The 24,197-nt window shown below is 30.6% G+C and overlaps 4 protein-coding genes across 12 annotated transcripts; all 4 read right to left on the reverse strand.

Moving 5' to 3' along the window:
* Positions 1-614: 614 nt before the first annotated feature.
* On the reverse strand, positions 615-9,185 carry rdx (BTB/POZ and MATH domain-containing protein rdx). Of its 8 annotated transcripts, none has more exons than XM_075734127.1 (6): positions 9,057-9,185; positions 3,668-4,601; positions 3,464-3,591; positions 3,006-3,362; positions 2,786-2,928; positions 615-2,599 (listed from the first exon to the last, which is right to left on the reverse strand). In XM_075734127.1, the coding sequence occupies exons 2-6, from the start codon at positions 4,053-4,055 to the stop codon at positions 2,437-2,439; spliced, it is 1,179 nt and encodes a 392-aa protein (XP_075590242.1). In that variant the 5' UTR covers positions 4,056-4,601; positions 9,057-9,185; the 3' UTR covers positions 615-2,436. The 8 variants fall into 8 exon arrangements, with proteins under 8 accessions (XP_075590242.1, XP_075590246.1, XP_075590247.1 ...); XM_075734131.1 differs by having other exon boundaries at positions 615-2,581; positions 9,057-9,181; XM_075734132.1 differs by lacking the exon at positions 9,057-9,185 and adding an exon at positions 7,770-8,117 and having other exon boundaries at positions 615-2,581.
* An 8,396-nt stretch (positions 9,186-17,581) lies between these two features.
* On the reverse strand, positions 17,582-19,422 carry LOC124497954 (outer mitochondrial transmembrane helix translocase). Its single transcript, XM_047061645.2, has 3 exons — positions 19,062-19,422; positions 18,663-18,964; positions 17,582-18,573 (listed from the first exon to the last, which is right to left on the reverse strand). The coding sequence occupies exons 1-3, from the start codon at positions 19,203-19,205 to the stop codon at positions 17,919-17,921; spliced, it is 1,101 nt and encodes a 366-aa protein (XP_046917601.2). The 5' UTR covers positions 19,206-19,422; the 3' UTR covers positions 17,582-17,918.
* A 60-nt stretch (positions 19,423-19,482) lies between these two features.
* On the reverse strand, positions 19,483-22,840 carry LOC124497950 (HSPB1-associated protein 1 homolog). Its single transcript, XM_075734066.1, has 3 exons — positions 22,806-22,840; positions 21,806-22,501; positions 19,483-20,273 (listed from the first exon to the last, which is right to left on the reverse strand). Exons 1-3 carry the CDS (start codon positions 22,838-22,840, stop codon positions 19,646-19,648), a joined length of 1,359 nt encoding a protein of 452 aa, XP_075590181.1. The 3' UTR covers positions 19,483-19,645.
* Positions 22,645-24,184, reverse strand: LOC124497956 (inositol monophosphatase 1-like). Of its 2 annotated transcripts, none has more exons than XM_075734135.1 (2): positions 23,917-24,184; positions 22,645-23,831 (listed from the first exon to the last, which is right to left on the reverse strand). In XM_075734135.1, exon 2 carries the CDS (start codon positions 23,709-23,711, stop codon positions 22,878-22,880), a length of 834 nt encoding a protein of 277 aa, XP_075590250.1. In that variant the 5' UTR covers positions 23,712-23,831; positions 23,917-24,184; the 3' UTR covers positions 22,645-22,877. The 2 variants fall into 2 exon arrangements, with proteins under 2 accessions (XP_075590250.1, XP_046917604.1); XM_047061648.2 differs by having other exon boundaries at positions 23,921-24,183.
* Between the last annotated feature and the right edge of the window lie 13 nt (positions 24,185-24,197).

Raw genomic sequence — 24,197 nt, forward strand, 5'->3', positions numbered from 1 at the left:
CGCCCTCGTTCGGTTCACGAATTGACTATTATTCATGGGAAGAGCCCACAAAAAAATACCCCCATCTTTTACTGATGTGTGTGTGTGTGTATGTGTAAGGATAGATCTGGATTCTGCCACCGCCGCTATGGATTGAATTCTTGTTTTGGAAAAAAGATTTTTTTTTGTTTTTGTTTTTGCTGCTGTTCACTCACTAAGTATCGTTGAAAAATAGCTAGCAGCAGATTCCTTTGAATTATATTCTCATTGGGTTTCAAAAGAATAAATTTTTATCTGCGTCGTCGTGGTCGTTGTTTCCAAATTGATAATGTCCATATACATGCACACACGGACAAAGATTTAATGTCGACCTTTTTTTTCTTACTTTAATTCAATAATTTAGTCGAGCATGTGTGGCCCATGCAAATCGAGAAATTTTTTTTTTTTTTTTTTTGGTTTTATTCTCCCAACACACAATCTATTCATTTCCCTATGGGCTGATTTATTAATGATGATGATGCTAAAAATAGCCAACACGTCATTTGTGTATGCGCGCGCGTTCAAATCAATTCGTTCATTGTTACTGAAAATTCTTTAACCTTCAATCAATCAATCAATATAAAAGAACCAAACGAAATTCTTTTCTTTTTTTTTAATTCATCGAAAAAAAACACAAAAAATTTTTTATTTAATTTAATCATCAAAATAAAATAGTGATCATCATCATCATATTTGAATTAAGAAACGAGAACGTGTTCGTGTGTGTATGTGTGTGAATAATGAATGAAATGACAAAAAAAAAATCGAATGAAATGAAAACGAAAAAGTTTTTCGCAATCGTCTTCTTCGTTGGTGTGTTGTTGTTGTATACTCTTGTGGTTACAAACGAAAAAAAAAATGGTGGAATAATAAAAAAAATAATAATAAAATAGAATTAAAAATGAAGAAAAAAAAAGAGATCGGTTTTTTCGAATCATCACCACCACCACCACCACTACCATACACACACACACACACACACAAATACAATCAATATAAATCGATGAATTTATTATAAATATTTTGATGCATCTTGTGTCGTTTTTTTTTCATTCTTCTTTTTTTTTATTTTGATGGCGTTATATGACATATGATGTTGTTGTTGTTGTTGTTGTTGTGGACGATTTGGAAACGAGAATTCATTCATTGATGATGATGATCACGAGGATCAAGTTAAGACAAAATAAAATTTTCTTCTTTTGTGTGTGTGTGTGTGTATGAGTGTGTAATTGACAAAATGGACAAATTATTTTCAATTTTCAAATTCAATGTGATAAAATGATTTTTTTTTGTTTGTTGATTGTTCATGTGGGTGTGTGTGTTTTTTTTTTTGTTTTTTTTTTGGAAAATTCATATATTGCAAGTGATTGATTGGATGATTGGATGATTCTTTCTCTTAATCATCACGATGATGATGATGATGAATTCACATACATTCTATATATATATAGTTTTAATACTAAAAAAAAATACAATGATAATACTAAAATGAACACACACACACGCCCCTTCTGATCTTATCCAATAAACAAATCATCACCATCATCATCCAGAATTGTGTGTGAAGAAAAATGAAAAAAAGAAAAGATGATAGTTGAAAACACAGAGAGAGAAAAAAATTGAGAGTATACCCCCCACACATTCATCATTACATACATTTTACATATTAGAATAATTCAAAATCAAAATAAGATAATTATCAAATAGTAATCAATGAGAAATATATAGTTCCTAGTTATATTTATGTGTATGATTAGGGCGTCCTAGCGATTATTTATATATTTGTATGTGTGTGTGTGTGTGTGTGTGTGTGTATGTAGTAAAGGGAAACACAAAGAAACAAAAAAAAATTATTTACATCAAAAAAAAAGAAAAGAAATTAATTAAGGATATATTTATAGAGAGAGAGAGAACTAAATAATAGAAAAAAAAGAGTCGGCTAAAGATGGAAAGATTGATGAGAAAAAAAAAGGTACTGGCTCAATGTTGATAATGATGATGAGAATGATGGTCAACAACAACAACAACACAACAACAAGGTCATGACCGAAGCAAACAAAATTTCATCTTTTCTTGAAGAGTATATGTTGTTGTTAAAGAATCACTGTGAAATTTTTTTTTTTATTATTGGCGACAACTATTATGATGATGAAGATGATGATGATACTGGCCAAACAAGCAAGAGAATGACCGACGCCCGTATGTTGAATTGATTGGACTGGATTTCGTTTATAATTTTTGATTGGGTAGAGAGTCGATGCTGTTTGGTTGTTGATATAAAGATGGTAATAATAATGTCGAGCTATAATCGTCGAAAGTGGACATACAATGACAGATAGTCAGACACACACATATACACAAAATTATTCATTGGACGAGTCGATGATCGGTCGGTTATTCGTCAATGTTCTTAAAAATTCATGTTTGTTTGACACGTTTTCTTGGTGGACCCATTGGTGGCATCTGTTGTGTTACTAATGCTTTAAATGTTTCAGCAATTAAATGTGGCTGCCGTTGTATCATATTCTTCCAACCGGTTGTCTCCATTATGTCAGTAGCATGACTATTGTTATTAGCAAAACTTGATCATTAATCAAGAGAATATTAACATATGATTAAAAGCACATAAACAAAAATAAATATTTACAGGAAATTAATGTATCAATAAATCATTGAAACATTGGAATGTCATGAGGGTAAATGGGGATCGATTGCTATTAATGATCGAAATAGACAACAACAACAAAAACAACAAAAATCAACTTACGTGTTTATAAATTCAATGGCATTAGCTTTCAATTGGCTGGCGCTATGCATATCTGCTAGTACAAGAACATCGGCTGCCGTTTCCACAGATAGATTCGAACAAAGTGATTCTTCACACATTACTTTCAATCTTTCGAGATCATACTAAAAATGTTTAATGACAGAAAAAAAAATTTGATTAAATTCATGAACATTAATAGATTCTTTTATCTTTATCATACTTTATCAGCGGCAGCTAATAGATCGGCATCCAATTTATCCAATGCCGGTGCTTTGCCCGTATAAATAAATCTCAACATTTCTCTTAAAACTTCAGGCTCCATATCGGTAATATCGACCCTGTTTTGTTTCTTTTCAGCTAAATCATGTTGAAACATTGCAGCAAATACTGGTGATCTTGCCGCTAATATAGCTTTATGGGCAAAGAATTCTTTCTTATTCACACACAATATTACATCACTAAATTTTTGACTTTCAAACAATTGTGATAGATCATCCGATAGACTACATTCAGGTACTTTGAATTGTATTGAATTACTTTGTCCAGATATGTTCACAGAATCAGCTACGACGCTAACCTAATGGTAAAAATGAACCAAAAAAAAAAAAAAAAAAAAAAAAAAAAAATACCAGATCAATAAAAATGACAAACAAAAAAAATAAATCAATGACAAATTACTTCACAATAAAGCGTTAGCTTATCATCTGGTAATAACCCGTTTGCTTCGTCTAGTAAAAAATCTCGACGAATAAATTTTTTGAAACCCCAATCTTTTCCTTGGACAAAACGATATGCGCGTTGACTTTCTGTAATATGATAAAATTTTTTAATTTCAAAATTAGAATTTTAACATTTTATATAAAATGAAAATGAAATACGAACCCATTGCTTTGGTTTCTTCACGTTTGGCATTAAGTATTGAAAATTTAAATTTTGCTCGTACTTCGGTTTTATTACAAGAGACTAGTAATAAATATAATGAAAGATAATCTTTACTTTCTTCATCCAATCCTTTTGGATTGACACGTAAACACCATTTCAGTTTATCATTGGTACCGGCCGAAAATGTTGATGATTTCAACACTTCACCCATCTCTTCACGACAGAAGCTAAAATTATTGATTGTCCACATGTATGAGAATTTGATCACTTTGACTTGTGTATAACACCAGCTTTCGGCCACCGGTGAATTCGTTTCAGAATTTGGTGGTGGCGACGGTGCTCTTGATGCCGTTGAGGCATTATTATTACTACTGCTACTGGAGCTCATACTATTCGAACCAATCGAACTATTTATACTACCGCATCCAGCCACCGCACCACCACCACCACCACCGCCACCACTCCCTCCACTGCCACCAACACCACTTCCCGATGAGGCTTCCGTTTTGATGTTTTTATGAAAAAACTTTTGAAAATTTCAAGTTGTTGTTATTGTTGAACAAATTTTATATCTTCAAATAATATAAAATTCATTAACCAAACCGCACACACATTTACACAACACAAATTGTTTTTCAAATGAAAAATTAAATTTTGGTTTCAATAGTAGAAAGATTAAAGAGAGAGAGAGAGGTAGAGTGAATTCAGGCCAAACACCACAGAAAAAAAACAATAGAAAAACGAGATGATATTTGATAAGACGAAAAAAAAATTTGGATCAACGTGCTTGCGTGTGTGTGTGTGTTTAAAATATAAAATTAGCACAAAATTTATGTTGATGATGATGATGATGAATGAATGAATGATTAGTTTCTTCTTCTTGTTATTATTTATGGAGAGAAAGAGAAAAATATCGATGATGGATCAATTTGTTCTAAATAAACACGAGAGAAAGAGAAAAAATAACATTACTATTTTTTTTATTGTTAATCTTGAGAAGAAAAATATTCATTCAAAATCAGACAAAAAAAGAGACAATAAAAGCAGCCGTCGTTTTGAATCATTGGCTGAGTTTATTTCAGTCGTTGTTGTCGTCGTCTTCGTTTTTGTTGTCGTTGTTGTTGTTGTTGTTGTTGCTGAAAATGATAATGATGCTGACGAGATGAGACTATGAGCAATTTAGATTCACAAATTCAATTCCATTCTTTTTCCAAGTTGAGGATTTTTGATCATATTTTTTTTTTCGCTCCCTCTTTTTTTTCATCCATTCATTCATTCAATCTTTCCCCTTTTCACCACTACTACTACAGCAACTAAACAGCAATGAAAACTACTACCATATATATTTAGTCGACCTCGAGAAAAAAAAAACTTTTACACCGTTAATAAATGCTACTACCAAATTTAACATCATCATACCAGCACTGCTGCTACTACTACTGAAATTTTGTTTCATAAAAAAAATACATGCTTGAAATGGCCTTCTGTTTTTCTTCTTATTTTCTTTCATTTCATACCACACAAAGCACCACCACCACCACCATTCAAACCAACAATAAAAAAATTCATCACATTGAAGATTGGGCGAAATTCATGAAAATGATGTTGATGATGACTATGAAATGGCCCCCGAAAAGGTCAACACACACACACATCAATATATCGTGTTTATTGGTCGGTTGGTATTGTTGTAATTGAGCAAGATCAAAATTTTGTTGAAAAAAAATACAGAGAGAAAGAAATGAAATATATAAGCGCGCGCATATAGATACACTTAAGCCAATAGTTCAAAAAAAAAAAAAGATTTGCCCAAAAAGACCATATTCGAGGACACACACACAATAATCATCATTGATTTTAATCATCATCATCATAGCATTTAATATGCAGGTTAACATTTTTACACACGTAGAAAAAATGCACCAACTGTCAAAGGTGAATTCGAGGACAACAACAACAACAAAAGACCACTATAAATATCATACGTTTGCTTTTATTATGAAAAAAAAATATTCATTAACAGTGGATAGTTTTGGCTACATATTAGGAATATATGAAAAAAGAGAATTTTTTCAAAAAATTTTTTTTTTTAAAAGTCATCGACATCATCATCGTAAAAAAAAGAATTCATCAGAATTTATCATCACACACATCACCAGAATTATTTTTCCCCAATATATTTCTTCAACTAAAAAAAAAATCCAATAAGATTCATCGAAAAAAAGGGCATGACACTTTCGCCTGTTTCGTTTATGAATTTGTATAAATAAAGAATGCAGACGACGACAACGACGGTTCTACCCGTGATGATGGATCCGGTCAACAAAATCAACGATCAAGTTGAAAATAGCAAAAAAAAAAAACAGAACAAAAACCAGCCATATTATCTAATATATAAAATGAACCAACCAAACAGCTCATCATCATCATCAAAAGAGAAAGACTAAAGTTGAATGTTCTCGCCATAATCATCATCACATCAAAACCCAATATATCATTTTATTATTATATATATTCAATAGTTGTGAACGATGCTGCTCTGGTTTTATATTGTTTATTATTATCATTTGTACATGAACTCAACTGAACTTTATCTTTACATTATATATTTTTATATTTTATATATAGAAGAATTTTTGAAAGAAATTTGAAAGGAACAAAAAAAAAAATTTTCTGGATTGTGTGAACCCAAAATCTAGTCAACAAAATGCGTACAAATGGTAGAAAAAAAATGCCCTTCGAAAATTTAGTCTGTTCTCATTCAAAAAAAAAAAAAAAAAAAATGAGCATAAGGCTGAGGAGGAGGATCTCAAGAGAGCGAGACTGAGGTCAAGGTACAAATCGAGCAACTAAAAAAAAAAAAATTGTCCAAAATGAAACTTTACAAATAAAAAAAAAACAGATAGATAGCCCCTGCCGTTAAATTTTTTACTTTTGCTGCTGCACAATTGCTTAACAATGAAACAAAAAACACACACCTAGTCGTCGTCATCGTCTTTTTAACGAAACCACACACACACACACACACACACACATTCACATCGTTCTTTAAAAAAAAATCCAAATGTGTCGACATTGAGGTTGAGGTCAGGGCACTTTGGACTTTTTTTTTCTATCCATCTATCTGTCTATATCTATCGGGTGTCGTAAGTGGCCTATGTTGCATTTCAATGATGTCTATATGTGTAATGTAGTTCTGTTTCTCATTCTATTGGTGTGTAATGTGTGTGTGTGTCTTTCTCATGTTCTCTCATCATCATCATTATCATTATCAAACAACAAACTTTGTATATCAAAATCATCGAAAAAAAAAATAAAAATAAAAAGCGAACAACAAAAGAGAACATGTCCCCAATAATTCACACACACACACAAACACAAGCCGCATATACATACTTAAATACATATACGTAATGACTAATGAGGTCATGTCGTTTGTGTACAGCACATGGCCTATCTCCTTTTCTATATCCTAATACTATAACAACAAAAAAATCCAGAGCGGCGATCCCAATTTGTTCATTATTATTATCACACACACACACAAAAACTGCCGTTGTATTTGATGAGATCGATTCAATAATAATATTTATATGTGTGTGTTTGTTCTAAATTCGATTCAAGAATCGATACTATCGATCAATACGTGGTGAAATGAAAACAACAACAACAACAACAAATCCAGGACAGGCCACAACAAACAAACAAACAAAAAACCTTGGATTATTTTCATTTCAATCAATTATTGCAACTAACAAAAAAAAATTGAATGAAAGACATTGTTTTCATTAGACATAGACGCACACACACACAAACAGAAAAAAATCAATGAAAAAAAAGTTTGGAATTTCCTTTAGAATAAAATAAAATGATAATTAAAGAAAAAAAAGGAAAAAGGGTTGCAAGTACAACACCGTTTATATACCATTTATATCACGGTAATATAGTTCCAAAAAAAAAAACAATTGACAATGTCAAATACGTGCACATAGTTTATCACACATAACACACACCTTTAAGTACGTAAATAAGAAAAAAAAACAATGATAAAAAGGCGAAAAAAAAATTTTGACTACAATTGATATATCCCTTATTACTCTACCTTTCAGTATGTTGATTATCACAAAACGATCGTCTACTAAACACAATATATCAAGCACAGCTGAAAAAAAACACCTCGACCTTGTTGCTGCACTTTTTAAATTTGATAAATGGATAGTTGAGATTTAGAGATAGAACCCAAACCAACAATCTTTTTTTTTGTTATTAGCTTCATCAGTCAGAAACATAATTCAAAAAAAAAAAAAAAATGACGAATGACATTTATGACGACAATGCACGAATACACTAGGAACGAATATAAACGACGCATGTATGTATTAAAATACCATATAAACTGAAAAAATCAAAAAAAAAAAAAAAAAAATGAAAACGTAACAGATGATGAGCTAAATGATTCGAATCGAATTAGAATCATAATCAAACACAAACATACACAAAATACCAAGCAGCCAAAAAAAAATAAACCTTGAGATTTTTTCAACCTTCATCATCATCATCATCATCAAATCATCTAACGAATGAAAAACGACAAAACAAAAGAAATGGAACAATCAAATTCAAACAAACAAACAAACAAACAAAAAAAAAATTCATCGTCATCAAAAAAAAAAAATCGAGAACAAATAACATATATAAATCACACTACTAAAAAAACTAAGTACAAAAGTATTGATCATTGATATATGGGGGATTATTTTTATTGATTGATTATGATCAATAATCAAGGATGATGATGATGATGATGTCAATGATTGATAGTGGTGGCAATATGTGTGTGGATAAAACACAAAGAAATAACGACGACAACGACAATAAGGAGCTAGACTTTAATAATAGAAAAAAAACCAGAAACAAAAAAAAAAATTCAAAATTCGAATGTTCAAACAAAGAACACAAAATGTTCGAATATCTGAAGGACATGTTTAAAAAATTGCAGAAAATTCATTCCAACCAAACCAACACATTATATTCACTGGTCACATTCATATCACAATCTGTGACATATATTGTCCATTTTGGTCAGTTCGTTGTTTTTGGAAAAACAAATTCTGGATGCACATACACACACACACACAAAAATTACGAAACAAGAAAGCAGAGTCATTTTTGCCAAAATAAATTGATGACATTCATTTTGAAGCTTTTTTTTGATGATGATGATGATTATGAAAGATTTCCATCATTAATAATGGGTTGATTTACACACCTGTCGATTTTAAAAGTTTGAGATGACGAAATTTAAACGACAACGACGACGACGACGACGAAGTAACAATTCTTCTTTTGGACAAAGAATTTTAATTTAAAAAAAAAAACAAAAACTTACCCAAATTTAAAGAGTTGATTATTTCGTTGACATTCGAATCGATGGAGCGAAAAAAGAGTTGTGAATTGAAAAGTTACCAGATCAAAAAAAAATCAACAACGTTGACATCACCACTGGCAAATTACAAATGAAACGAAATGTATCGAATATCACGATATGTGATGATCACAGAAAATGTCGATTGAGAGAGAGAGAGAGAGAAAAAGACAAGTAAAAAGAGAAAGCAACACAAAACAGTGCCACTATCAAAATTGCTGCCACTAGTCAAACTATCGATACTGTTGTTCGTCTCTATCGAACATTGATTTTTCGAATTCTTTGAAATTAATCATCCATCGAAATCGATTAAAATTTTTAAATTTTTAAACAAACAAACATAAATCCAGATCCAAATTCAAGATTAAACCCCTTTTTGGCTACTTGTTGTGCGAACAATGATTATTAATGATTAATGATACCGTTTGGATTATTACCTAATTCATTTACCAACTATTTTGAATTGAATGAAAAAAATATGAATAAATAAATTCGGTCAAATCATAGCAACAACAACAACAACAACAACGAAAAGAAAGCCAAGCCACACATCATCATCATCATCATTATCATCAACCTCAATAAATAAAAAAAAATGAAATGAAATAAAAAAAAATTCACAAAGAGAAAATCCCTGAACTAGATTGTTGTCACCATCATCATCAACATCAACATCAACAAAAACGATTTATCGCTCGTTGTGTAAGTAGACTTTGTTTCAAATTCAAATTGAATTTTTTACAAGAATTTATAAAAATACATTCAATCCAACAAAAAAAATCGAACATCTATTTCGCAAAAAAAAACATTCCAACGGCTATTTCAATTCAACAACAATTCCTACGTTTGATGATCAACTATAGCCAATCTTTAGGTCATAGCATCGATTTCTGTTCATTTTTGTTGCTCATTTTTTTTTTGGTGCCAATCAAAATATTATTTTAGGCGAAAAAAAAGAAGAAAAAAAATATCTATTTCTTAATTTGGTTCATCCATCCAAACATTTACGCCACACACACACACACACACTCATTTCTCATATCCTCTCAGTGTCGTTGTTGTTGTTTTTACCAGATAGAGAGATCATCATCATCATCATCATATTTTCGGGTTGTTTGTTCTATTTTTCAATCAACAACAACAACAACAACAACAACAACAACATTGAATACACACACAGTGTGTGTGTGTGTGTGTGTGTGTGTGTGTGTGTGTGTGTGTGTGTGTGTGTGTGTGTGTGTGTGTGTGTGTGTGTGTGTGTGTATGAAAGGCTATCGAGGTTGAGATATTTAAAATAAAATTAGGAGATATTTCGACAATAACAGCAACAACAACAACAACACGCCGAAATGTAATGATGATGATGATGAATAAAGCCGTTATAATAACCTTTTTTTAGAAAGAAAAACAAGAGAGAGAGAGAGAGAAAATTTTTGAATAAAAATTCAATCCAAATTCAAAAAAAAAATGGATAGGATTGTCCTGAAAATGAAATGAAATGAATGTGTGTTTGCAACCACACCTACAAACAAAGATACAGCGGCCAAAGTTCAGTCGAGGGTCATTTCATTATCTTCCATGTGGTGTGATGTGTGTGTGAAACGAGAAAAAAAAATCAAAGTTCAATGATACCACATCTGATAATAATGTCCTTGCCTCTCTCTCTCTCTCTCTCTCTAGTTGTGACCCCGACCCAAAAAAATTTTTTTTAGGCCCAAAAAATCATTGATGATGATGATGATCAAATCAAAGGTTCAAACATGTATTCGTGTGTGTGTGTGTGTGTGTGTGTGTATAGGTGACATATTGATTTGTAAATCTATTGTCATTTTTTTTCGGTGAAATAAAGAGAGAGAGAGACGATGATGAGGTGAGTATATTTGACCCGGTCTAATTTTTTATTTTTTCATTTATCCCCCATTCACATTCATTCATTCATGTGAATTATATATATGAATGTAGCCAGTATGTGTGTGTGTGTGTTGACCTAATGTGGGGAAAAAAATTTTTGTTGCGCTCAATAGAGCTCAGGCTTGGCTTATTATTTGACTCTTTTTTTTATATATATACTCATTGGATTCGTTTTTAAACATTGATGATGAATGATTATAGCCATGGCCAATATATGTGTGTAAATGAAAAAAAAAATGTCGAGGCCATTTTTTTTTGTTTCATGTGTTACACAAATTAGTTAATCTGGTTGACACGTGAATTTTGAAAAATGAATAACTTAATTGCACGCGCACACACACACACACGAAAAAAATTCTTTTCCATACATATCGGATCTTTTTGATATCCGGTACATGGAAAAATAAATAAATAACCAGAATCATCATTTCCTGGTTTTCATCATCATCATCATCATATCATCTATTTCCTTGATTTTTTTCCATCATTATTATTTGGTTATTATCAATATATTGTATTTCATCATCATCATCAAGTAGAAGCAGCCAAAGAACTGGAAAATAAAAACAATCTAGAATCGTTCACCTTTTCTTTGTGTGTGTGTGTTTAGCAAGAAAACAGAAAAAGAAATTTAAACTCGACGATAGTGCAGAAAGGTATGGGTCAATTTTTTTTGTTTTGTTCCCCATCCTTCTGCTTCTTGTATTTGGAAACAGAATTGAGATTTGGAAAAAAACAAACACAAACAAAATTTTTCCTATTCTTGCATGATTATATCGATTATATCATATCTATAGATACAGAAAAAAAAAATTGATTAAACAAATCAAACAACAACAACAACAACAACAAGGAAGCTTTAACAAAAAAAACAGAAAATGATTTTATACACACACACACACACACACGACGACCAATTATACCCGATTTAAACGGATATAAATAAATGACGGGTACACGCAACAACGGTAGTAGTATATACAAGGAAGCAAAAAAAAAAATGATGATGATGATGATTGCTACTACCATCACTGCTAGTTTTTTTAAATTGATACGACTGATGACAGTCGATGACAGGTACACCATCACACCATCATCATCAAAAAAGGTCGACCTGTGTGTTAATGGTGATGATGATTTTGATGATGAATGGATTTGAAATTTTTTTTGAAAAAAATTCAATGAATGAACTTTTTTTTTTGGTAATGCCCAAATGATGGCCAGTAGTAGTAGTAGTAGTAGATATTGGCCATCCAAAAACAAGAGAATCAGAAAAAAAACAGGATCATTTTCTCTCACAATTTTAACCTTTTTTTTTAATGATTACCACCACCACCACCACCACCATTACTACCCCTCTATTACCCTGCTATCTTTATGTCTATCCATCTGTCTGTTTTTTTTTCGCTACTTTAGTTCCTTGATTATCATCATATCGAATTGATAACAGAAAAAAAAATCATCGACCTCTATCTATCTACCATTTCGATACTATCGATAGATTCGTTCTTTTTGATTTTTAATCGATTAAAATGAAATCATTCAAAAAACAAACAAACAAATCAATCAATCAACACACAAAAAAATATCCCAAAAATAAATAAAGAAAAAAAACTAATCAAAAAAAAAAAAAAAAATGAAAAAAAAGAGAAATTGGGATTTTCGTGAGCCAATTTTTCTTTTTCTTCTTTTTTTTTCATTTTCTATGTTTCTGGGACAACACATCAACAGATCGTTTCGTTTCGTTTGTTCGTCTTATTAGTTTTCGTCTATCCCTTGACATCATCAACAACAACAAAATAACATAGCATCAATTTTGTTTGGATTTATATATCCATTTCGATGATGATGATGATGATATTGAGATCAGCAATTGCAAAATAGAAAAAAAAATTGATCAAGGATCAATCTATTGATCAACAACAACAAGACACCAAAAAAAAACTGAAAATATTGCTGCAATCGAATGATTAGTGATCATCATCGGTTTTTCAAGAAATTGCGAATAAATAAAAGATTGCGAATATATTGGTTATGTTGGTTATTTTCAACAGGCACCATTTTTTTCAACTCTCATCAAATTTTCAATTCATTTATTTTCTCGTTCGTGTGTGTGTGTGTGCTGGTTTTTTTTGTTGTTGTTGTTGTTGTCCATCCAAAAATATGATGACAGTAACACCAAAATATACATTTGGAACACACACACACACACACAATCAAGCTTGGAATAGAAATAAATAAATCAAAAAATAGAATGATGGTGATGGTGATGGTGGTGGTGGTGGTGGAAAAACAATGTGAAAGAAGAAAACAAAATTAGAAATTTAGATCATCATCATCATCATCAGAGTCATGACATACAAACAAACAAACACAAACACACTGTTATGGTCGTAATCCCAGGTGTGTGTGTGTGTATGTTATAATGGCAAAACAAAACAAAACAAAACAAAAAGTTTTTGAAAATTTAGCACAAGTTTTAAAAAAAAATTGATTAGAAAAAAATTAAGTTGAAAATTTAAAAATAGAAAACACAAAAAAGAATGACCACACACACACACACGGTTTGTTGTCATGAATTCGAATTTCGAATACAATTTCATTGGACGATCAATGTTGAAACAACCAGAAAGAATGGAACAAAAAAGGAAAAAGTGACATTTGTGGCTGTTAAAATAGCCACAAAATGGAAATAGAATCGAACGTTTTTTTCTTTTGTTTTCCGGTCATTTTATTTTCCATTATGAACGGCCAATCAATTGACGATTAATCAGCTATAGAAAATAGTGCAACGCCCAATTGATCAAACAAACAAGATCGTATGATCCATAAATTTTTTTTTGATTCCGTTATTGCGCTACACAATATACAGAATTTTTATTTCCCGTACGCATTCTCAGATTCTTGATTTGTTTTTGTGTTTATGATTCTGGGGAATCTCAACCACAAAAAGAAATGTTATTGCATTTTGAATCCGGAAACATATTTTGTCAGTGAAATGACCAGATTTTGCTATATCGATCGATTTGATGAAATTGTGAACGAAACGGGGAACGAAAATCCATGAAAAGCTCATCGACCTGATCGTCATTTGTGTTTATATATTATTGACATTAAAAGTGAAAGAATCCAGAACCGAATGTTTAGAACTGATGCATTCAAATTCAGTTTTTGATATTAATTCCATTGATCGAATTTTTGTTTCGCAAATCAAAATAAATCCAAATATTTGTGAAATAAATCGATCCATCATATGCGAATAATTAGTCAACCCAAATCAATCAATCAATCAATCAATATCAGAAGTTTGAAGATGAAATTTTCTTTTCTTTTCTTTTTTTTGTTCATTTATTAATATATATCGATCATCAATATTAATATTTGAATAATTATATGGAAATCGATGAACCACAAACACAAAATGAAATGAAATGAAAAAAAAAATCAATCTTGACCATCAAAAATAAAACAATCGATCAATCAATCAATGAAAATGAGATCAAATCACAAATTGTGTGATGTTTAGCTGTTTGGCCACCACCACCACCAAAATGATTAAAACAATCACTAAATGCCCCGTGTATGTAATGTGATGTGATTTGAATAACAACAACAACAAAAAAATTTGACCGAAAAAAAATTATTGGTGTCATGATGATGTCCAGATCATTGTCATTCAAGATGAAATTTTTTTTTTTTTTTTTTGAAAAATCCTCATTTGTAATAATCAATCAAAATCGATTATTATGATAGAGCGATGGATAGATACACAAAGACCAATTTGTTCATCGACCCTTTTATCCATCCATCTATCTACCTACCTACCTACCTACCTACCTACGTACCTATCAGGCAAACTAACAAATCGGAAGAAAATCATTACCGAAAAGTGTGGAAATCAATGAACCAAACGAAATAAATAGATAAAAAACAACAAGGAAGCTATTTTCGGGTATTTTTTTTCTCTACAGTAATAGAAAAAAAAATTTTTGTTCTCAATATTCAATGATGATGATGATGATGTGATGGTCGATTGATCGATCGCTTGATCAATTGATGGCTGTTGTTGATAATCATCAACTATTTGATTAATGAGGCCAATTAGTTGTTGTTGTTGTTGCTGTGTTGCTGTGAACACCAATAAATTCCAGCAAAAAAAAATTATAAATTGAAATTCAAAGGAAATGAAGAAATTCACAGAAATAAAAAAAAACATTTTTGATGTAATTCATCATTATATTGTGGTAATCCATTTTTTTCGTCATTCTTCCCATCATCGTCTTATTTGGTCATTATCATTATCATTTTTGATTAAAATGACCCGGCTTGACGATCCGGTGAACCCAATGATTATTTTTTTTTTTTTTTTGCAGTGGTCAACCATTTGTTGTTCTCTCTTATCACAAACAAACCACAACAACAACAACAACAACAACAAAAAATCTTTGGCTACCACATAATCACCATCACCAAAATAGTTGCTCCTGTTGATCATAATCGTGATTATCATCATCATCATCATCAAACAATGAACTCGTATATAAGCATCTCCCAACTAAAAAAAACAACGATGAATGATAAAAAAAAACGAAGACGAAGAGAATCTCCTCATTTCAACCAGATCGAACTCTTTTTCTTCATTCATCCTCAAAAGATGAACTTTTCATTCGTTCGTTCGATCGTTGAATAAATGAAAAGGATGAATGAATATGATGAATATAAATAAATAAAATAAAAAAAATGAGGTCTATGACACAATAAATGTTCTGGTTTTTTCTTTTCTTGTTAGTCGTTTTTTTTATCAAAACAGAAAAAAAAGTTTCAAAAATAACATCGGTAAAAAAAATAAAAATTTCATGTCATCGAACACAAAAAACACCTCTCTCTGTGTGTGTGTGTGTGTGTGTGTGTGTGTATGCGATGGACGAATTAATCGATTAATCGATTCGAATGAATGAATGAAAAAAAATGTATCCTTCGTTCGTATTTTGAACGAAAGGAAAAAATTTTTTTCTTTTATGATTTGTTTCATTTACCATGAACATTATCGTTTACAATTGAATTTCATTGGAAGTAGAAAAAAAATGATAATGTAAATGTTTAGATGATGATGATGATGATGACGACGATGATCACCATTCAAGTACATTTTGGCGGCTGTTTTTTTTTGCATTTGTGTCTGTGTGTGTATAAGTGTTTGATGTCCTTCGACAATCGCCAAGATCAAGTTCAACTAAACAAATATATATTAAAAAATGATCATCATCAACAGTTTGTTGTTGTTGTTGTTGTTGTTGTCGTTGTTGTTGTTGTTATTGTCTTTCTCTCTCTTTTTTTTATCGCCAAACAAAAAAAAACATCGTCAATGACAATCATCATTGACATTGTCGTGTAGCTATCATTTTCCCTTCTACACCCACCACCACAGCCACCACCACCACCATCACAACACTTTTTTTTAATTCTTTCGAAACAAAATAATTTGTTGCCTTCTACAACAACAACAACGAAAACAAAACAAAAAAAATTGCAATTTATCAACAACAACAACAACAAATGGTGGACCAACAAAAATTTAAATATTTTTTTCTTCGTCAGAAAAAAAACAACAACAACAGCAACAACAAAAAAAAATCCAATCCAAGATCAAACAAATAAATTCGAATGAAATTTATCCAAAAAACAGACACACACACAGAGATCAAAGTCCATCCAAAATTATTATCACTAATTGTCAATAAACCAAAGAATTAAATTAGATCCTGATGGCAACAACAACAACAACAAGACAACAACGACAAATATTGCAACGCAATAATCTAAAAAAAAATGAAAAGATTTTTGATTGCAACAAGTAGCTTGTGGTAACAAAGTTTTTTTTTTTTTGATTTATTTATTTGAGTGAGAACGAAAAAAGAGAGAGAGAGAATGAAATATTGTCATTTTTTTTTGTTCAATGGTTCTGTATGATGATGATGATGATTATCGTCAATGTCATGGCCATGTGTGTTTGTGTGTGATTTGTTCATCACGCATTTATTTTTTTTTTTGCTTGAACGACAATCAATATCATTTGGTTGCAGCAAAAAAAAAAACAGCCACAGCAGCTTTGCAATCAAACAACAAAATGAAAAGAAAAATTTTTTCAATGTCATTTTTTCATCATCATCATCATCAATTCTCAATGATCACATATTGATTCATTCACATTTGATGATAATATGACAGAAAACAAAAAAAAAATTTTTTATTTTTGATATATTAGATATCGATATATCGTGTGAAATTTTCAAAAAGTAAAAAAAAAAAAAAAAAAACAATTCAATGACAAAACACACACCTACTAAACAATGATCAATGATCATTAATCATTGACCGGATATATATGAATAAATTTCAATTTCAAAATCATCATCATCATCAACTTACTAAATACGATGGTGGTTTTTTCTTCGGCTAATGAACCAATTGTTAGCCACTTGTGTAAGCAACCTTTTTTTTCATGGATTTCATTCAATTCAATCCATTGGTCGTGATATAATAATTATAATGAAAATCGAGAACACAGACAAAGAAACTGAAGATAAATAAACTTCGTTTTATTCGAATAAATTATGTCATCAACAAACCAGAAAAGGGTGCTATTCACATACACCATTACACACATACATTCGAATATACTAAAATGATCTATTAATCATCATAATCATAATAATCCTTTTTTGAACAAAAAAAAACATTGAGACTATTTTTTATTCATAATAATAAAATGATGATGATGATTTTTCGTTTCCAAAATACATCAAACAAAAAAAATTATTTTTTTTTCTTCATTCAATCCCTATATAGGATGTTTTGATTTGAATACCCAAAGTAGAGTGATGATGATGACGATGATGGTGATAATGATGATGGTTAATCATAAGCTAATTTATCGAAAAATTCCGATCCATTCACCAATACATTATTCTTTGTACGTTTCATTTTGTCTAATGCCATTAAAAAATCTTTCATTTGTATTGGCCGTAAATTCAACATTAATTGATCAATATTTGTATGATCAATTTGATTTGAATATGAATGTGATAATTCTTTTATTCGTATCATTGCCGATAATCGACATAATTCTTTTAGATCTGATCCACTAAATGTTTCACATTGTTTGGCCAATGATACTAGATCAACATCATGATCAAGTGATTCTTTTGATAATATTAGCTGTAATATTTTTTGCCGCTGTTCATTATTAGGTAAACTAATATGAAATGTAGCTGGCATTCGCCGCCGTATTGCATTATCAACATCATTTGGACGATTTGTTGCTCCCATAACAATAACCGAACAATTATTATTGGAAATAAGACCATCCCAAAGTATCATAAATTGTGCTTTCATCATTGATGTTGCTTCATGATCATGTGTTTCACGTTTACGTAGAAATGAATCAATTTCATCAATAAATATGATACAAGGCTGTATTTTGATTGCCAAGGTAAAAACAGCGGCTGCCAATTTTTGTGATTCACCATACCATTTATCAGTCAATGCTGAGATGTCTAAATTGATAAATCTGTTCATTGTCATCATAGGAAGGAAAAAATGAAAATGTAAATGAGAAAATAAAAAAAAATTTCAATAATTAATTACACACTACAATACCTTGCACCAGCTTCTTTAGCTGTAGCTTTAGCAACCATTGTTTTTCCTACACCGGGTGGCCCATACAATAGAACACCTTTTGGTGGTTCATGTAATTTCGAATAAACGGTTAAATTCGGTACCTTCAATGGTAATATAACCGTTGTTTGTAATTCATCAATAATATCATCCAGACCGGCAATATCTTTCCAACTAATTTCCAATTCTTCAGGATTAACTAGCTGTGATGCTATTGTTAATTCATATTCTGAAAGTACATTTTTATATGCTGATATTCCAATTCTTTGTAATGTTTTTTCTGCCTGATAAAAAAAACGAATGAATAGGTTAAACAAGGACAAGGACATATACAATGATATATAGAATATAATTACAATAATAATTTATTTTCACACTCACCTTTTCTTTGGCTTTTGATTTTTGTTTTCTTGTCGGATCAATGGCATTGATCATCCATTTAACGGTCAGATATGATGCAGCTGCAATCAAACCAACACGAAGGACGGCAATGGCCAATTCTCGTCGTAATGAATCATCCGACATTGATCTCGTGGTTAAGTTCAAAAATAAATATCGTAATTAGATTGTTCTACTATGAAGAATTCAACAGCAATTAATTATAACAAAGCAAATTAAATGAGTAAATGAATAAACAAATGAAAATTATAATAACAATTTCAATTTGCAAATTGAGCAAATGTGTTGATGATATTTATTGTATTCATGCGTTTCGAATGTTTGCATCATTTTTTTGAGTGTGTTTGTGCGTGTGTGTAAAAAAAGTTTACAGTTTGTTCATAAATGACGTTACGGGAAAAAATTTTTTTTGAAAAAAAATCATCATTTATTCAATTTCAATTCAATAATAATTTATTCACAATACAATCAATAACATCTGGATCAAGTATTCGGTCTACAATATCTTTAGATGTTAGATATTTCTTGTCATTTTTTACAATTTTTCTTTGTTTCGTCATTGCCAGTCAATTAATTAATGTTTTAAGGGAAATCTTTCGTGAAGATAAATGTTTGACATTGGTTTCATTCAAATATTCAACCTGAAGTTCGACTGGTTTTCGATATTTATGATGACAATCGTCTGCATGATGTTGTCCGATTAAATGATTCAATGTTTGTAATAATTCATTCGCCGGTATTGGATGAACATTCAAAGAATTTAACCATTTTTCATTGGAAAAACCAATCGATCGATGTAATGAATCAAATAATAATTGTGTAATACATTCTTGAATATGATCACGTCGATTAATAGTAGCTACCATATTATCATCATCATCATCAACAGTAGTAGTTGGCTTCAAGGATGTCGGATCAATCCATACATTAACCGAAATGGATACCTGATCATTATCTTCATTGTTATTACATTGATCTAAATTTTCAACATAATGCCACCAATGATGTGGAACATGTAATAGGTCACCTGGTTTAAGTTCAATTATATATGGCCTACATTGTTTAAATAATGGAAATTTGTTCAAATCAATATGTTTAAAATTTATTTGACTAAATATAGACGATTCTTCATATGGAATTCTGGTTGGATATAACACAGCGGCATCCGTTGGTGGAAAAAGAATCCATTGTTTTCTACGCAAAAAAAAACGAAACCAAAATATTAGAAAAAAAATGATAATCAGTAAATCGTGATTGAAAATAAAGAAAAAATTTATGTCAGCCAAAAAAAAAAGAGAGAGAGAGAGAGAGAAAAGAGAAAAGGTCGACCATTTCACACAAAACACAACTTAATGTTTTGTTGTTATTATTATTTTCTTCACATTGAATGAATGAATGAAATGAAATGAAAAAGTTACCTTGAGCTACTAAATTTAATCCATTCTCACAAAAACACACACACACACACACACATTGAAATTGATACAATTCTATCATTTTTTGTTGTTGTTGTTGTTCTCTAATTTAATTCAATTCAAAGAAACATAAAAATCTAATGTCACAAATCATGAACATAAACACAATGATGATGATAATGACAAGCTCTAATTCAAATTCGAATCAAATGTCTGTGTTTGTTAATATAGAAAGGAAATGTTTCATTCGATATCGAACGTTTTTCTCTGTGTTTGTGTGTGTGCGTGTGCCTTCCAAAATGTATGTATCATTTATTGTTGTTGTTGAATGAATGAATGAATGAAAAACAATCGAAACCAATTTATTCAAGGTGTATATCATTCATTAATCACTCACTCGCTCATCATTCTCATTCAATAACATTTAATAACATTTTATTATTAACCATCTAATTTGGGGACAACAAGCATGATAATATGCTACCACCATATTCAAATTCATTGAATGTTTTGTATGCAAAAAAAAAATCCAATAATAAAGACAATAAACAATGATGATGATGATGAAGTCGTCATTGGAATCAATTGAAATATTGGAAACAAAAATCGAGCGAAAAAAAATAGAGGGAGAGAAATATAAAATGTGGAATTGGTCGATGATCATCATCAATGCGATCTTGACCGATATTTTTAAATATTTGTTGTTGTTGTTGTTTTTTCTATATACACGTTTCCTCTTTGATGACAACAACAACAACACGTAGGCGTGTGTTTTTGATTATTCTAACGGGATTTTTTTTTTGTTTTGTTTCATTTCGAGGGGATGGAGGACGAGAGAGAGAGAGAGAGAGGAAATGATGATTCGATGAAATGTAAACTCAACCAAAATAAAATAAAAATTTTGTCCGAACAATTTCAAATAAAAAAAAATTGCATTGATTGATTGATTGATTGAATATATCTAATCAAATGGTTTGATTTGCAATTTTTTTTTGTTGCATGTAGAATGTGTTGAGGCCTAAAAATCTAATTTTTTTTTCTAATTAAATAAATCGAGAACATGGAAAGAGAAAAAGAAATCGAGTTCAACACAAAACAACAACAACAACAACAACGGCGACGATAGATTGAAAGAAAGAAAGAAAGAAAAACTTTATGCTATTTGTACATTTTGTATGAAAATCCATTTGAGACCGCAACAACAACAACAACAACAACAACGAACAGAAAAAAATGAGGATGTTCTAAATTTTTTTTTTAAATGAAAACTAGACTAAATTATTATTGAAATGAAAATTTTCAAAATCTTACCTTCCATATAATTGTCCAACAAAATTATAGCCATATGTATCCTGATGGCATGGTGTACAGGATTTGGTCGTACCGATCCAAATAGTCGTTGAAAATTTTTGATTCATCATCGGTCCATTCGATTCGAATAGACCTAAATTATTCCATTGGATAACATTGGATAGTGACTGGTGACTTTTTTGATCCATCATTTCATCAATATGATTATATGAACTATAGAAACAATATTCATTTATTGATGAATATTTTTCAAATGGATTCATTGTAGAATGATAATTTTTTTCATTCTTTGTTTTCATTTTGATAAAATCAATAAATTCTCCCATTGTAGCCGTAATCGTATCGATGGCTTCATTTTCCCAATAGCCATTATTGTCATCATCATCATCATTATCATCATCAAAAGTAGTAGATGATTCTAATAATGATCGTTGATGAGAAAAAATTTCATCATCAATTTTAATAATTTTATTATTATCATCATATTTTTTCGATGATTGTTTTCGATGGACACGAAATTTAAACTTTGTTTCATGGTGACAATTATCTGCCCATTCATTCAATGTCCATTGAATACATGGCCATTTATCATTCAATAGGCCACGTATTATGAATGGGCGTTCGACCGATTCAAATCGCGTTTGTTGTTGTTGTTTGTTGCTGTTGCTGTGTTGTTTGCAACGAATCGTGACAATCCTTGAGACAATTCATTTTTGCCCGCCAAAAAAAAAAAAAAAGAAAAAAGAAAAGAAAAATCTTTCGTCACCTAAAGTGAAAACAAACAACAAAAAAAAAGAAAAAAAAATGAAGAAATGCAAGAAAACAACAACAAAATCAGATCAGTGCATAATGAATTTTTTTTTAAAGAGAAAATTAAACTTTTTCCCACATACAAAATAAACAATAACAAAAAAAATTAGGTATTTTAAAATGATATAATATAGAATTCAATGAAATAATAATTGATATATAGATTGATTCTATTGATATGAACGCAAACGAAAAGAAAAAAAAAATAGCCGTAGTTAAAGTCATGTTTGATGGTTCGATGTTCGATGTGTGTGTTTTTTGTTCATTTTTTCAAGTCCAATTGTACCACCAATTTGGTGGCAATTTCTTTGGCCAATTTTTCATTACTTGCAAATATAAAACGACGTCCTTGTAGATCTAATTGGCCACCAGTTGTATCACAAACATGACCACCGGCTTCAGTGGCTATAACAACACCGGCACAAATGTCCCAAATATATGGACCAAATTCAAAAAATGCATCCATTTGTCCAGATGCAACGGAACAGATATTCAATGCTGCTGAACCAAGTGAACGAATACCATGACTAGCCCATCCGATGGATTCAAGATTTTTAAATACACATTCACGTTTAGCTTCATCACGTTGACTGCCCAATTCGGCCACCACCAATGCCTGGCTTAATGATGGACATGGCCGTACATGTATATCGATAATTTCACCATTAGATTTTGTCAATTTAGCACCATGTCCTTTAATGGCAGTATAAAGATGATCCAAATGTGGATGATAAATAACGCCCAAACATGGTTGACGTTTATATGTGAAACCAATCGATATGCAACAGAATGGAAAATTATGAACAAAATTTGTGGTACCATCAATTGGATCAATAATCCATGTTGGATCATCGGACCATTCATCAGTTTCGTTTGCTGATTCTTCACCAATAAATTTATCATCTGGATATTGTTTTTTAATCTCATCGAATACCATTTTTTCCACAGCTTTATCACTTTCAGTAACTAGATCGGCAAAGCTACATTTTTCATCTGGCAATATCATATTTCCTGAAGCTTTTTTAATAATTTCACCGGCTTGTTTAGCCAATCTGATTGCTAACGATTGTCGTTCAAGTAATTCTTTTAATTCCATTTTCTGAATTTATCCACGTTATATTATCAAAATAGATGAAAAATAAAGATGATGGTCGAATGGACAAAAAAAAAGAGATAGAGAGAGAGAAAAGGCACAGAAAAAAGCAAAACAAGAGTCCTAATTTCGATAGAGATGGAAAAATTGGGGAAAAAAAGAAAAAAAAATTTACAAAAAAAAAAATCGAATACGAAAAAAAACGCACCTACCCAGGTATTTATATAGTGATGATTGGTTATTAATTAATGAATTGGTTAATCAATTAAAATTGCTGAAATTTATATATGGTCATAATAATAATGAACAAAATGAAGAAATTTGATTACCATAAAAATTATTCGAAACACATACACATTCGATTCGATTCGATTTTTTTTTTATAAACATACGGCATGTCCTTCTACATTGAATATACAAATAATGAATGATTGGAATCATGTCAGCATCACAGGTCTAAATAGCCACCCAAAATACCAGTACACACAC

The sequence above is a fragment of the Dermatophagoides farinae genome, chromosome 9, assembly GCF_024713945.1.
Source record: "Dermatophagoides farinae isolate YC_2012a chromosome 9, ASM2471394v1, whole genome shotgun sequence".
Taxonomy (NCBI): domain Eukaryota; kingdom Metazoa; phylum Arthropoda; class Arachnida; order Sarcoptiformes; family Pyroglyphidae; genus Dermatophagoides; species Dermatophagoides farinae.